Below are 15,835 nucleotides of genomic sequence, written 5' to 3'. Positions count from 1 at the left end.
TTTCGGGTGATGCGCCGGTCGGGCGCAGTAGCCAGGCTTCGTTGCAAGCCCTGGTACCAAAAAAGGAAAGTCGCGACGAGGGATGCCTGCATGATCACTGCCATCACGCCACGCAGCGCAGATTGCAGATGCAACAGCAACGCCTTACGCCGCCGCCGAGCCGATTTTGCACGATGACGGGACGCCGCCATCACTAGCGACACGCTCGGCCAACATGCCATCGAGAATGTTGCACACGCCAACTCGCGGCCGGTCATTGGCGGAAATCGCGTCTCTTCGCGCGCCAATGGAACGCTAGCGGCCATACGATTGGACGTTTCGCGGCAGACGGAGCGTCTACTCCTCCATTGGATGAAAAACCCATTCTTTTCAGCCAACCGCAGCGAAACTAGACTGCCAGATAGCGACCGCGATGGAGGGCTTGCTTCCGGCGCTGCTGCTGCGCTCCCTGCGGCGCCTCGCCGCGCCCGAGGACTTGGAGGACGCCGCACTTTATTCCGCTCTGACGAGCGGCGCACTTCTGGGCACGCGCAAGTCCAGCGAGGGAGACACGCAGCAGCTCGCGGTCTGGGGGCTTCTCCGCCTGTCCCCGGACGACGCCGCAAATGGCCAGTCCTTCGACCGGCACCTGCCCGGAGGCATCTCCCGCGTCGGGAGCTTCGTTGTGGTGCGCGGGGAGAGGGCAGAACCCGCCAATGAGCTCGGTGCGTGTCGTTTCTTCTCCGACAACTTTAAGCTAGTGCTAACCGGTTAGATACTTTAAGCTAGTGCTAAACTTTTTGTTGTTGCCGCGGTGGGGACAGAATCAGTCGCATTGCAAGCCACAGAGCAGAAGGATGAAGAGGTCGTGTTGGTGTATACGTTAGCGACTCAGACGGCGAAGCTGTTCCATTGCAAGGATGGGAAAGCTACGGTGATCACCTTGACCGTCGTGCAGTGTCTCCATGCTCGCGACTTCCACCGTGCCATTGGATTCGCGCCACTGCGTTGTGCAGTGGACTTGCACGTTCTGGGAGACAAGAGCTCACTGCTGCACCAGCTGGAGAAGTACAAGGCTGCGACTCGCGAGGACGAGGACTTTTACGTCCGTGTGGGGGTTATGCAGGGCAAGAAGGGCAGGAGCTTCCGAGTACTCAATGCACGAGGAGAAGACGCCTTGTCTTCAGGTAACAGTTCTGTGTTGTTGGAGTCTATTCTACCAGAAGTTGACGACAACATCGATGAGTCCAAGAGCAAGAAGAAAAGTGCCAAGAAGCAGAAGAAGGCGGGCAACAAGAAGGCTGCAGCTGAGGGAGACGACAAACTGGGCTTCTTGCCGTCTTTGGAGTACGGAGACATTGCCAACGTGGACTTGTTGGTCAGTCTTGCACCGTTGGATGCTGCAGCCGAGGTGGTAGCGCCTGTGGTTACAATTCCGGCGCCTTCCGCCTCCAAGAGCCCTCGCCAACGCTTCCATGCTCATTGTGACGCACTTGTTGTGGTGCCTGTGGACGCATCGGTGCGAGAGACATTTGCGCTGCTTCGCCAGCAGCTTCATGAACAGTTGACTGAAGTTGCTAACCGACTGAAGAACGCTCCTGAGTCGGTGACTGCTGTGACTGCGCACCAGTTCCCGCTCGTTGGCGCGGCGTTCCCTTTAATGGTGGTTTCGAACTCGACGGGTACTGATGATGCTGATGAGACCATGGACGATGTGAAAACGCTCGAGAGCTTGCATCGCGCGTTCTTACAGCCTGTGGACCAGCCACTGTTTCGGGTCTCTCGTGGCTGCTCATTGTCACAGCAAGGCGAGTGGCTTGCCTCAAGCGATGTGCTGTATAACGTCCACGAAGGCATTCCAAACTCAGGTGTTGACGGCTCGCAATGCTTATCTGCTTTGGTGGATGGCTTCTATGGCTACTACCACTACATGCAGCAGGGCAAGAATGACAAAGGATGGGGCTGCGCTTACCGTTCGCTGCAGACGCTGGCGTCCTGGCTGTTTGTCCAGCACTTCACGAAGCAACGCTATCTCTCGCACGATGAGATTCAGAACGCGCTCGTGAAAATGGGGGACAAACCTGAACGTTTCCGAGGGTCGACGGAGTGGATCGGCAGCCTAGAGGTCGGCTACGTGCTGGACGAGCTGTTTGGAGTGACGTTCCGCTCCCTGAGCGTGTCGAGTGGTGCTCAGCTTCCCGACGTCGCCCGCGAGCTGATCTACCACTTTGAGACGCAGGGGACGCCAGTTATGATGGGAGGTGGCCAGTTGGCATTCACGTTGCTTGGCGTAGACTACGACCCTGACTCTGGTGTGTGCGCTTTCCTCACGCTTGACCCGCACTACACTGGCGACGAGGACCTGACTACAATTCAGCAGCAGACCGTGGCTTTGGAAGGATACAAGGCAGTTCCGTGCAGTTGGCGCAAGACGACGACCTTCGTCAAGAACAGTTTTTACAACCTGTGTCTGCCGCAGCGTCCGAGCGTTGGTGTCTGAATGAAGCTAATGCAAGCGAATGAATGGATCGATCGTCCGTACAGCTACAGAAAATATTTTATTTTTCTTTGTTTCTGCAATGGTTGACAAACTCCGCGATGAAGCGGACGAAGATACGTGCCGCTCAATCGTGGGGCTCGTCGGGTTGAGTGGTAGTGGTGGGTAGTTGAAGTTTGGAGGTGCCTTTGGCTATGAACATGTCGAGGCAGTACGCTGAAAGCTCTTGTACACTTGGAACGGGAATAGATAGAGAGCTCTTGCGCGAACGTGCTTGTTTTTCTGGGCAAGGGGGGAGGAGGATTCCCCACCTTGCCAGTTTGTCTTGTCTTCTGCTTTTTCTCGTCTTGGTCATCTTGTATCCTGTGTTGCCAAAGTTGGCCACGCCCATCATGTGTGTTGTTTGTGCTCGCGCGACGGGCCTATGCCGTCAGCGCGTTCTGGTGTCTGTGGTGCTTGCTATTGCGTCTGTTCGAGACAGCCGACGCCGCTACGGCCGACGCCTGCGCGATGGCACGCAGGTTGCTTGACCGCGCGTTGTTGGCCGAGTTGGTCAGCAGCTGCGCCAGGATGTCCACCTGGTTCTTCTTGTTGGCCTTCTTCATGAGCGCCTTGGTGTTGTCCATGACCGTGTCGGTGAGACGAGGAGCGCCGCGCGACGCCTGCTTGGCGAAGCGCAGCAGGTTCACCCAGAGCTCGGCCTCCTCCGGCAGCTTGGAGCGCATGAGCATCATGGACGGGGCGTCGGCGCCCGTGTCGTGGAACTCGATGCGGAAGTCTCCCTGACTCATCTTCTCGATGTGGGCCACGTTGCGCAGGTCGATGACGCCGCGCGGGCTCTTCCAGTAGCTGCGCTTGTACATGAGCACGACGCCCGCCTGGAAGTCCAGGTAGAACCAGCGCTTGTGCCAGCTGCGCATGAGGAAGGGGATCGTGTCCTTGAGCAGGTTCACGTAGCCGCAGTAGGGCGGCAGCTCCAGGTCGGCGGGCGGCATGGCCGGGGGCAGCTCCGTGCGCTGCGCCTGGCGCAGCACGGGGCCCGGGACATGCACGGCTCGCGCCTGCTCTTCGCGGAAGGCGTGCAGGAAGAACTGCTGCAGCTGCGTCTTCTCCGAGCGGATGACGGAGATGGCCTCGAGCAGACTGAGCTGGTCGTGGGCGAGCTCGGCCAGCTCGTCGTCGTCCAGCGCCAGGCTCTTGGCCTTGAGGCGGTCCTCGCGCTCCATCTCCCAGAGCGTGTGCTCGTCCACCTCGTTGCCGTCGTCGTCCAGCAGCGTGAAGCGCCCGGAGTCGGTGCGCTCGCGGTGCAGCAGGTTCCTGGAGCTCACGATCTGCTGCTGCGAGCCGAAGGGGTAGACGGCGGGGCTCAGTGATTCAAGCACGAGCTCCTCCTCCTCCTCCTCCTCGTCCAGCTGCCCGTTGCCGAGCCAGAAGCCCTCGCCCAGGCCAAAGTTCTGGCGGAACATCTCCACCGTGTTGGCGTCGCTCACGTCGTAGTAGCCGTGCGACTCGAAGAACTGCAGCCCGTCCTCGGCCGCGCCCTCGTACACGGCCTGCAGGTGCAGGTCGAAGGGCGTCACGACCTCCGGCCGCCGCGTGCCGAAGCACGAGGGCTCGAGCTCCAGCTCCGGCTCGAGGTTGTAGTCGCTGCGCTGGCGCTTGGCCAGGTGCGCGTACTGCTCGTAGCCGCCCTGCATGGCCGACAGCTTGCGCGTCTTGGTGGCCTTGGCGGAGGAGACGACGACGGGCTTGGGGCGGTACGGCAGCGGCATGATGCGCTCCCCGCGGTGGTTGAGCATGGCCGTGGGCTCGGGCCGCGGCGCCATGGCCAGCATGTTGCTGCGGTCTGTGATGGCTGGAGGTTGCCTGAAGGTAAGAGACAGTCTCTAGGCGCGAGAGTCCTAAAGATTGCCTTGCCTGCCCCCCTCTCGCTTCGCCCTTTTCCTTTTGAAGTGCGAAGGCAACAATCGAACCGGTGGAGAGCTGAGTGCTGAGTGTTGCGCTGCGGCGGGCCAAAAGCAAAATTTAAGCCTTGGGAGCCGACGCTTGGCGTGTCTCGGTTGAGCGAGGTGTCGACGCGCCTGTCACGAAGCCCGGCGGCAGGAACGTCTCTTGGCGCCGCTGCTTCCGGTCTTCTTCCCGTGCTCCGCTTTCCCCACTGCGAGCGCTGCGGAACGAACGCGTGCGAGCGGCCTGAGAAGAAGGGGCCGCGCACCCCGAAGCGGCAACCGCTCCGCGGAAAATCCTTCCAGAACGGAGCCGGATCGTGCCACTGCGGGATTGTATGGGCTGCGGCAACTTTTTTCGACATAAGGGAATACAGTACATTTGGCCAACGACAGGGTGTATAAACCGCTTCTCTCAGTACACTCTGACGCAGGATGCACTGAGATAGAATTAGAAGGGTGGTGCTATCCTTCAAGCGGTCGGAGCGCGGTTGCCCGCAGGGAGGAGGGCTAGGGCCCTGCTGTGCTGACTATTGAGCCGCGAATGAAAATGTCTGGGCCAATCAGAGCCAGTTGATAAAGACGTGCCCACGCTGCCGAGCGCGGAAACGCCTCAACGCCTCATCTAAGCTGGCGCGAGGCACGACGGAATGCTCGATCACCGTTGCAAGCTTGTCCTCCATGGCAGACGTAACTGCTCGAGACACGTCGCGGAGATATTTTAATTTTCGGCCAAGCAGGCGGCGCCAACTGGCGCTGCATGCGCATAGAGTGCCTCGGGAAACATACTCTCAGTTCACGCTGCTTGAAACATCTTGCGGCACAGATGGAATGTTGACGAACAGGCTAAGATCGACGAGGTTGAGTTACTGCTGTGTGCTGTAATACGGCTACGTTCGTTGGTTGACCGTTTGGGATGTCGCTAAATGAAGTTCTCAAACGGCATGCCACCACTAAAACCAAATAAGGTATGATCTCGCAATGCGAGTTATCTAAACAAATATGAATCGACGCTACGGTACCTCTGAGAATTGATTACGATATAAAGATATATATGAAAACATGTTCAAGCTCTGCAGGTCATTGCGATCTCCTAGCGCATGTTGATTTGGAGGCGCGAATACCTCTGGCAACGAGGGCCCACATCGTACAGGAAACGATAGTAAGCGTTTGCTTTCAACTGGTAATTTTTTTTCAAAAGAGTGCCTGCGTAGGATTAACCTGAGGGCTTGCGAATCTTCAAGTTATTTTACTACCGTAGCTTCTACCAGCGCCTACAAATCGCAAATGCAGCAGCAGCTTGAGCGATATTATTCTCGACTGTACAGTACTACATGTATGAACAATCCTAGAGTGGTCAGTATTGTTTTGGAATTGATGTGCTGTGGCATTCACAGCAAAGAAACAGCAAGGAGCCAGGGATCTGCTGCCCTGCACACCGAGTCAAATCGATTCGAGCATTCGAGAAGAGCCTCTTTGAGGTGCTGCGTTCCGCCGAGACGGCCAGCTCCGCATGTCTGAGTCCAAGTGCGTTCGGCTCTGCGCGTCCAACAGCTGTTTCCGCGACGTGACGGCTTCCTTCAGATGGGGCGGCTTCCCGTAAAACACCGCGCTGATACCACTAAAACAGGGCTCCTGTGCCCGTTTCACTGGAGCAGTACTTACAAGGCGTGGCCATAAAACGTCTACAGAGGAACTTCTATCCAGCGCCTAATAGCCGACGCGTTCTGGATAGCGGTACAATGTACCACATCTTGGCTGACCAAGTGGACACCACTTCAACTTGACCACACGCGATCTTTACGACCGAACGAGCCCGCGCCGCACGACAGCGCCGTGGTTGTCTGCATGGGCGTCGCGGTGCACTCGCCCGGAACGAGGCAGCCGTGCACAGCCGGCGCCGGCGCTTTCTTATCCGCAGCGTTCATGCCCGACACTGTCAGCGACACACCGAATCCAGCGCTTTCGCCCTCTTAGGCATTGATAGCGGCAGCAACACTGCTGTCCCCAAACTATGGTTGTTCTGATGTCCAGCAGTGTTGAAAGAAAAATAAATCTACTCGAAACTTATCTTTAATCCGCTGAAATCTATGTCTGCGGAACAGGTCCTATACGTGAGATAGCAGAACCTTAGGTTTGAAAAGGGCAAACTGGAAAGTGATATTGTAACTTAAAGTTCATACTCGCTTGTACTCTAAACCAGATACTCACTTCATGGCCGTTCGTTGTTCAATGCAGCTGCTAGTTGGCGGGTCGCTCCGTAAACTCCACCTTGCAGCCGCCCGGTAAGTCGTTCCGTAATAGGTTTCGTAAATTACCACGTCAGTATAAATCACGCGCTCCGTAATTATGAATTACTAAACCAGTAATGTATGTAACGCAATGCGTTACACGACCCCGTTTTAAAAAGCCGCGAACTTACTTCGAAGGACAGTTTGGCGCAACGTGACCCACTTTTTTGCAGCGGTAGCGAGTAACCGTAGTTTGACAGTCATGATCCAGCATGAGAGCACGTTTCCCAGCGTGATCAAATCTCACCACGAGTTCGATGGTCTCATCAAGTGTCGACGGGTGATGCTCCCGCACGTGATTTGTGGTTGCTGGCTTTAACCCCTGCTGGAAGTAGAAGCGGAGCTCCAGCTGACTGATGGGCACCGTGCATTGGATGATCAGGTTTTGAAAATCTGCCACGTAATCATGCAGTGACGATGTTTGACTGAGCGCACACAGCCGTTCGCGCACGCGGTACTCGCTGTTGGGTGATAGGAATCGATGGCGCGTGGCCTCCTTGAAAATCGCCCATGATTTCACGCAGTCGGAGCTGTCGCACTCCAGTGAAAATTGTCGGTACCAATTCGTTGGGGTGGCTTCGCGATGACAAGACACCATAGCCGGAGAAGACTCTTCAAACATCTGCGGGTGATAGTCCGCATAGAACCGCTCCGCAGCGAAAACCCACAGCTCGAGATTCTCGTCGAGCTTACCCTGGTAGGTAGGAGACTGATGCTTGCGGGTCCCTGTTGGCCTTGCGATGAGCACGCCGAAGCAAGCTTCACTAGCAGTGTACTGCTACTGCAGCACGGCTTGGAAATCAGCTTGTTGGCGGGTGAGAAGCTGTAGCACGTCTCCAAATGATTGCGGTGTGTTGGTCGGTTCCGTCTTTTGCTACGTCTGCTAAAAAGCTATTTTCACTCTTCGCTTGGAAATTTCCAATCTGCTGCAGAATTGAAAGTTCGGGTATGTATAAAGGCAACCTGACGCTGATGAGAGACTATTCGTAGTGGTGGAGGTGGCTGCATGCACCCGTGCTCTGGTTGGATGTGTTGCTAGTCCTACACTACAATCCAGCATCAAAAGAAGGTGGCATACACACCAAGTTAGAAATATTTAAATAGCAAAATTTTGGACAGGGGTCCCCCCACCTACATCATCAGCGCTCCGAGCAGTAAATCCCTCCAGAACGCTCGGCCTCCAGAATGTTCAGCCTCAAATTATAGCTTTCGTTAGGCACTGCGATGACTCAGGCGTAAAACCTGGTTCAAACGGATAGTGTAACGGGGTTACACGTACAAGTGGCTGCAAGCCACTTGTGAATTTAACAGATAGGTTATCTGTTAAACGTTTAGGATACTTCCTCACATTGGTGTAAGACACACCGATGGATACATTGAAGTGGACCACCACAGTGAGTGGTCCACACATACCCAAAAGATCCTATTGGTAGAAAGCAGCATCTTTCTACCAATCAGAGACATGCATATTAGCGGGGCTCTGACAGCCAGCCGCTGCCAACCCTTTCATAGATGATAAACAGTTTTTAGCAGATTTTAGAGGAAGATCAATTTACAAACAATACAGTTCTCATTTTACCTCAAACTAGCTACTTGGAATCTTGTCTAAAGTTAACTTATATTTGTGTATTCAAATATAATTAACCTAAGTAATTACTAAGTACTTACGCTTCCTCATACACGTTGCGCAACGTGTAAGCTAAAGTAGTGAGTCAAGTTAGACCCACTACACCTGGTAGCACTTTGTAGTCCGTCCAACGACCGACTGCTTGACGTTCGTACGCGGTGTACGAACGCGGAGCCGAGAACCACATGAGCACGGAGGTGCCCATGGAGAGCTCCAACACGCCTGCAACGCATGTTGCACGCGCTGACTGCCCCCACCTGTCTGACCCAGAGTGGGAGGCCCTCCAACGACTGTCAACAGTCATTGGAGAAGCGGCGATAGCTACAATGCTGCATACGCTATCGCCGACGGAGCAACATGGTGTTGCTCTGGGGTTCATCATGAAGGAGCAGCGTGACGCTACTTCCTCAGTGACGGCGTCGTCAGGGACGACACCGCGTGCTCAACCATTAAAGTTGAGCGTAAGCAATTACGTGGGAAGAGAGGGCGAGCCTCTCCTCCGATGGCTTGTCGAACTCGACACAGCCATAGCGGCTCGACGCATCGTCGACCCGCTGTCGAAGGTCGCGTTCGCCATGTCCTGCCTTGGCGGACGCGCAAGGAGTTGGGCATATGGACGCCGACTCTCCGATCCTACGTGCTTCAGCACGTACGAAGTGTTCAAAGAGGAGCTCAAACAAGCGTTTGAGCCCCGCAAAACGAGTTCCGGTCGAGGGCGGAGTTCCTCGACCTTCAGCAGGGTAAGCATGACGTCCATGCTTACGCGCAGCGCGCACGATATTTGGTATCAAATATCGTGACTAACCCGATTGACGAGGCGACCAAGGTCGTCACGTTCATGAAGGGGCTTAGAGATGGGCCTGTGAAGACCTATCTCTTCCGAGAGTACCCGAGTACTCTCGAAGCTGCAATCACTCTTGCCATGCAAGAAGAGTTTAGCCTGCGGCAGGCTAAACTCCATGTAAACGTACCGAGGCCGCAACCGCGCCCGGTAGCGAGGACGGGAGGTCCGGAGCCAATGGACCTCTCGAGTGCAACAACTGCTGGTTACCAGCAGCAGGGAGGTAACGTGCGATGCTTCCTCTGCGGAAGGATCGGTCACTTTGCACGGGAGTGTACAGCTCCCATGCCCCCTGGAGGTGGGCGTCGTGGCGATGCTAGGCATCGCCGCGGACCAACAAAAAACGCGAACATCCAGTAGGCGCGGGGCGCCCTACTGGTAATGCAGTCGCGCGTGCCGACATCGGGCACGCGACACTGAGGACTGCAGCCCCAGTGAGACCAGCTCTCACTGCAAGAAACAAGATGACAGGCCAAACCTAGTCATCTTGAAGGTTTACTCGAAGAGAGCGAGTGACTCTCTTCGAGCATTGGTAGACTCAGGCGCGTCGAACAACTTTGTTCGACTACGAAGCCTGTCGAGACTTGACTTCGAGGAGGTAGATACACCTCGAAGTCTTCTGGAAGGTACGACTGGCAACAGGTGCCATCGTGAAGACCGAGAAGCGCGTCGTGAACGTGCGCTTCTCGTACAAACAACGAGTGTTTGTCGAACACTTTATCGTCCTGGACCTGGACGATAAGTTCGACGGTAATGGGCATGCCGTGGCTTGCACGGCATGATCCGGTGATAGACTGGAAGAAGCGCACGCTCGTGCGCTTCGGACGCGACAGCGGAACAGAGAGCGATGGCCCTGTTACCGCAGCGCGCGCACCTGCTGGTGCGCGCGGCTCACCAGTCGAGACAGCGCTTTATGCTGCTGTCCCGGAGTGCCCAAGAAGTGCGCGAGGGCGCGCACAAGTGAGACCCACGTCGGCAATGCTGCCGACGTCGGAAGAAAAAGATGTGTTGGTTCCGGGAACCAACTCCCACGTTCAAACGTGTAAGGGACAGTCCCTGACTCGAAGCGGTCAGGTCGACGACGACGCGTCGGCTCCGGGAGCCGACGCACCCTCGTTCATGAGGGGCTCCGCCAATGATTGGCGTCGAGGTGACGAAGGCGTGTCAACTCCGGGAGTTGACGCTGCAAACAGTGCGGGCGGTTGCAAACGTACCGCACTGACGCAATTACATGCTGTCGTGCAGCCGGGCTGCACGACGAAGCGCTCATGCACGATCAAGCCGGGCTTGATACCGCGCGCCCGCAGACAGGGTCTGCCGGCGAACGACTGTCCACGGCCGGGCCTGGACAAGAAGAACAACTGTGCGGAGCCGGGCTCCGCACAACAAGAAGACGGCGCAAGCGGAAAACGCTGCGCAAGTCTCGGTCCGGGACCGAGACGCAACAAGAGCAGTCTGCTGGGCAGACTGCGGCGGAGACGCCGAATGTCAAGACGCTAAGCGTCTTGACGCGCACCGATACTGGATTCCAGTATCGTGACATGGAACTCGCTAGTCCTCCGACGACGGCGTCGGAGTTGACTTCGCTTCCAGCCATGAGCTGGAAGCGCTTCACGCGCGACTTGCACGATGGACGCATCGAACAAGTCTGCGTTCTCGGACAGCGAAAGAACGGCGAGCGAGCGAAGAGCTGAGGCAGCTCTTCATGGAAGTACCACTGAGTGAAGACACTCAGTGCGAAGACGAAGCGAGAGCGCTTCGAGGAACAAGGTTGGGACTCGCTGAAGTCGAGTCCCTATTACGAATTGAGGGAGTACAAAGACGTACTCCGGAAGAGATTCTGCGGAGCTTCCGCAGGATAAGGGCATTCAGCACGAGATTGATCTCGTGCCGGGCACGAAGTACTGTGTCACGCGGCAGTGGCCACTGCCGCGAGAGCAAGTGAAAGCGATCGACGACTTCTTTGAAAGTCGTCGTAAAGCAGGACAAGTGCGGGAATCAAAGTCCCCGCACAGTGCTCCGACGTTCTGTGTCAAGAAGCCACAGGGCGGATGGCGCATCGTTCATGCCTACAACAAGCTGAACGATGCGACGGTACCGGCGCAGACGCCGATACCACGAAAAGATGTTATCATCGATTCGATGGCCGGGAGCACCGTTTACAGTGCTCGACTTGCGAGATGGATTTTATCAAATCCCTAATGCGTGAGAGCGATATCCCTCTCACGGCAGTGAGCACGCCAAGCGGCATGCTCTGGGAATGGCTAGTAATGCCACAGGGGCTTAAGAATGCCCCTGCGACTTTCAACAGGTGCGTGACGCACTTGTTGCGCTCGGTGCGCGACTTCGCACCGAGCTACTTCGATGATGTATTCATCCACAGCCGGGCTGTGGGCGGAAGACCGACGTAGAGATGCACAGGGTGCATCTCCGGAAACTACTTGAGCTTATGCGAAAGCATAAGCTCTACGCGAACCTGAAGAAGTGTATCTTCGGGGCAAGCGAGATACCCGTCCTCGGGTGTCTCGTAGGAAAGAATGGCATTCGCCCTGACCCGGAAAAGGTCAGAGTGATCAACGAATGGCCAACGCCTTCAAGTGTCAAGGAACTGAGACAGTTCCTTGGTTTGGCCACGTACTTGTGCAAGTACGTGGAGGACTATGCGGGCAAGATCCGCCCGCTGTCACAGCTTCTTAAGAAAGAAGCTGTGTGGAATTGGACACCCGATTGCCAAAAGGCATTCGATGCAGTCAAGCGGGGCTTGACTGAGGCGCCGATCTTGGCAGTGGCTGACCAAGATCGCCCATTCCACGTAGTGTGTGACGCATCCGATTTCGCGATCGGATGCGCGTTAATGCAGCACGATCACGAGGGCCGTGATCGTGTCGTCTACTACCAATCGCGTCAGCTGAAGCCAGCTGAGCGCAACTATCCGGTGCATGACAAGGAACTCCTTGCCATGAAGTATGCACTCGCAAAGTTCCGAGTGTACTTGCTTGGGAGTAGACCATTTGTGGTCTACACCGACCATGCTTCACTGCGCACCGCAGTGAAGTCGCCACACATTTCACAAAGAATGGCGAGATGGCTCTCATTCTTTGCGGAGTATAACTTCCGGGCCGAATACAAACCCGGAAGATTGAACGTGGTGGCCGACGCGTTATCACGTCGGCCGGATTATACAGAAGCTGCTGACGTCAATGCCATTGACGCCATGCGAACGAGCATACCCACGTCGTCTCTGTTGGATGATGTGAAGGCCGCGTACGCGTACGCGCACGACGCGGACGCGTACGCGAAACTCTTGCTGGCCTATGGCACAACATCTTCTGACAAGGCTCGTCAGAAGTTGCCCAAGCACCTTCGTGCGCGTGCACACCGATATCGGGTGCACGACGGACTGCTTCTTTATAATGCAGTCGACGACAACGCGGTCCGCGTTGTCGTGCCAAATGACCATGACCTGCGACTCAGGATCATGTACGAGTATCATGATGCCCCGACTGCGGGACATCTCTGACGTGAGAAGACTTACGTCCTTCTCACGCGCGACTTCTACTGGCACCACCAGTACAAGTGGTTGCGCAAGTACGTCCGTGCTTGCGAGGTATGCCAACGCGTAAAGCCTGCGCCATTCGCGCAGGCTCCACTGCAATCACTACCGACTCCGTCGGAGTGTTGGAAGTCCATGTCTTTGGACTTCATCTTTGGTCTTCCCCCGGATAGCGGAGGGAACACCGGTGTTGTGGTCTTTGTAGACCGTTTCAGCAAGTTGGTACATCTTGCTGCGGTGCCAGCAGAGGTAACCGCGAAGCAGACGGCCCGTCTGCTCGTCGACATGGTGTTCAAACACCACGGCATGCCGTCCGACATCGTGTCGGACAGAGACCCGCGCTTCACAGCGCACCTGTGGCAAGAAGTGTTTACACTTCTTGGGAGCCAGCTTTCCATGTCGACTGCGGATCATCCGCAGACGGACGGTCAAACCGAGCGCGTGAATCGCGTGCTCGTCGATATGTTGAAGAGCTACGCTCACTCGTTCCAATACTGGAGCGAGTGCTTATCGATGGCAGAGTTTGCCATCAACAACTCAGTGCATGCCTCGACCGGGCATACACCGTTCTACGTGAATGCCATGCGGCATCCACGTCTACCGAGTTTACTCGGAGTGATGGCTCCCCACTTTAAGTGGGGAGGATCTACGACTGCAATACAGCAGCCGCAGAAAACCGCTGACACTTGCACAGTGTCAGCTGCAACAATGGACAAACCACATGAGTCTGCGCAGGGCGCAGACTCCCCCAACAACATGGCTTAACGACCACGGGTCTGCGCAGGGCGCAGACACCGCAAAGCACCACGCAGAGGCCGGGCCTCTAGCGGAGAGCGAGCTGAATGACTTCAGCTCGGATGCAATCAGTTTCATCACCAAAAGACAAGCCGTGATTCGGTTTGTCCAAGACTAATAGCAGCTTCTGTTGATCAACAGAAGCTGAACGCAGACAATGCGGGCAGAGGCAACACAAATGAATTTAAAGTTGGTTCATTAGTTTTGTTAGCTACACAAAACCTGCCTAGACATGCAGTTTCGGATTTCGGAGCAAGCAAGCTTGCTCCGCGCTTCATCGGGCCGTTCACTGTGTTGGCACGGCACGGCAACGCTTACACGCTAGACATACCGGCTAGCATGCGCCTCCATCCGACCTTCTACGTCGGACGGCTGAAGCCATACCTGCGGCACGAGCCATCTAGCTCGGCTGACCCGAAGCCTCGGCAGGAGCCGGGGCAGAAGCGGAGGACTTGGCCTCGGCGACGAGCAACCTCTCCTCCAGCGCGCGGACGCGCTGGAGCAACCCCTTCATCTGGGTCCCCAGCTCGACCTGGATATTCGAGGCGGTCTGCGAGACCGCCGCGACTTGGGCCTTCTGGTTCGCCAGCTCCTGCTTCAGGGCGGCGAACTCAGCGCCCTGTAGACGCTCCACGACGGTCACCCGGTCGTGGAGAGGCGCATACTGATCAGCCCGGGCTGATCATACCCGGGCGTGTTCCCACCCCGCCACCGCCGATCCGTGACGCCCGCGGCTCAACCCGCTGGATTGTTGAGCGGATTGTTGACCATAGTCTCCCGAAAACGAACCCTCAAGGGGCTCGTTTTCGTATTCGTTGGAGAGGATTTCCTCCCCATCGAGATACATGGGAGCCGCGGAACTTCTTGCTGGAGGACGTTCCGGAAATGGTGAGGGCGTACGAAGAGCAGTACGCGCTGGCGCAGCGGAAGTAACACGAGCGCTGCGATCATCGCTAGCGCCCGAACCCTCACGTGCTAAGAACTTAGCACGGAGCTCTTTGAGACCCTCGGGCACACGGAACGACGTGTACCCGTTCAGGTCGCGGTCGCTCAAGCGGACCGCGCCTGGAAAGCACTTCGTGCACTGAAAGCCCTCGGGCACAGCGCACGGCACATTTGCCTCCTCAGCAGCAACATGAAGTTGCTCCAGCTTTCCACGCTTCGAGTACGTCTCGAAGCGATCACGCGCTTGCTTAATCCGATCACGGTAAGCACTCGGCCTCTTGTTGAAGTTCTCAACAAAGGCGTTCCAGCTTTGACAAAGTGCCTGCCATTCGGGCACTTTGCTGCAAGAAGAGGTCTTCTTGCTTTGAAACCATCGGAGCTCATGAAAGAGTCCGATGTAGTAATCGCGCCTTTGATGCGTTTCCGCATCAAAGTGCAGTTCAGCAGCCACAGCGTCATCTTTGATGGCGCTGCATACGTACAGCGGCACCTCATTCGGAGGTACCGAGTTCCCAAACCGGTCCGCGATCTCGGACGCGGACGGCATCCATGGATCGCGCGCTGCAGGCGCAGCGCGCGGAGAGCCTTGAGCTTTAACATCACGCGCTGCAGCAGCGCGCGCGGAGTACTGAGAGCCCCAGCTGAAGCGAGTGGGGTATCACTCTCAGTACGCGAACGCTTCGAACTCGAAGCGTCCGATTCGTCCCCTTCACGCGGGCGAACGTTCTTGGCGTGAGGGTCGAGCGATTCGCTCGACACTGAGTCTTTACGCTTTGAGGGCGAGTCCTCCTCGCCCTCCATGTCTTCATCGTCGTCGTCGAAGTCGACGACGTCACCGTACTTCGCCTTCTGGCGTTCGAGTAGTCGTCGATGGAGAGATGACTCCCCATCGACTTTGCGGACTTCTTCTGAGGCGCGCTCATCGTTGAATGAGCGCGGATTTCTTCTCCAAACGCGGAGAATTGACGAATGGTCAATTCCAAAGATTGACGTGCGGGGACCCCGCGCGTCTAACCTGAAGGGGGGATGGTGTAACGGTTACACGTACAAGTGGCTGCAAGCCACTTGTGAATTTAACAGATAGGTTATCTGTTAAACGTTTAGGATACTTCCTCACATTGGTGTAAGACACACCGATGGATACATTGAAGTGGACCACCACAGTGAGTGGTCCACACATACCCAAAAGATCCTATTGGTAGAAAGCAGCATCTTTCTACCAATCAGAGACATGCATATTAGCGGGGCTCTGACAGCCAGCCGCTGCCAACCCTTTCATAGATGATAAACAGTTTTTAGCAGATTTTAGAGGAAGATCAATTTACAAACAATACAGTTCTCATTTTACCTCAAACTAGCTA

General features: G+C 56.1%; 2 protein-coding genes across 2 annotated transcripts; one reads left to right on the top strand and one right to left on the bottom strand.

Moving 5' to 3' along the window:
• Positions 1 to 412: 412 nt before the first annotated feature.
• On the top strand, positions 413 to 2,479 carry IUM83_19686 (Ufm1-specific protease; the record flags this gene model as incomplete). The annotated part of the gene is made up of 2 exons (XM_067944748.1): positions 413 to 704; positions 804 to 2,479. The coding sequence occupies 2 exons, from the start codon at positions 413 to 415 to the stop codon at positions 2,477 to 2,479; spliced, it is 1,968 nt and encodes a 655-aa protein (XP_067785512.1).
• Positions 2,480 to 2,898: 419 nt separating this feature from the next.
• IUM83_19685 (Zinc finger CCCH domain-containing protein 7) lies at positions 2,899 to 4,311 on the bottom strand (the record flags this gene model as incomplete). The annotated part of the gene is made up of 1 exon (XM_067944747.1): positions 2,899 to 4,311. The coding sequence occupies one exon, from the start codon at positions 4,309 to 4,311 to the stop codon at positions 2,899 to 2,901; it is 1,413 nt and encodes a 470-aa protein (XP_067785515.1).
• Positions 4,312 to 15,835: the final 11,524 nt, after the last annotated feature.

Source organism: Phytophthora cinnamomi, assembly GCF_018691715.1.
Source record: "Phytophthora cinnamomi strain GKB4 chromosome Unknown Contig78, whole genome shotgun sequence".
NCBI classification, from domain to species: Eukaryota; Oomycota; class Peronosporomycetes; order Peronosporales; family Peronosporaceae; genus Phytophthora; species Phytophthora cinnamomi.
This window is presented reverse-complemented; position numbering and strand designations above follow the sequence as displayed.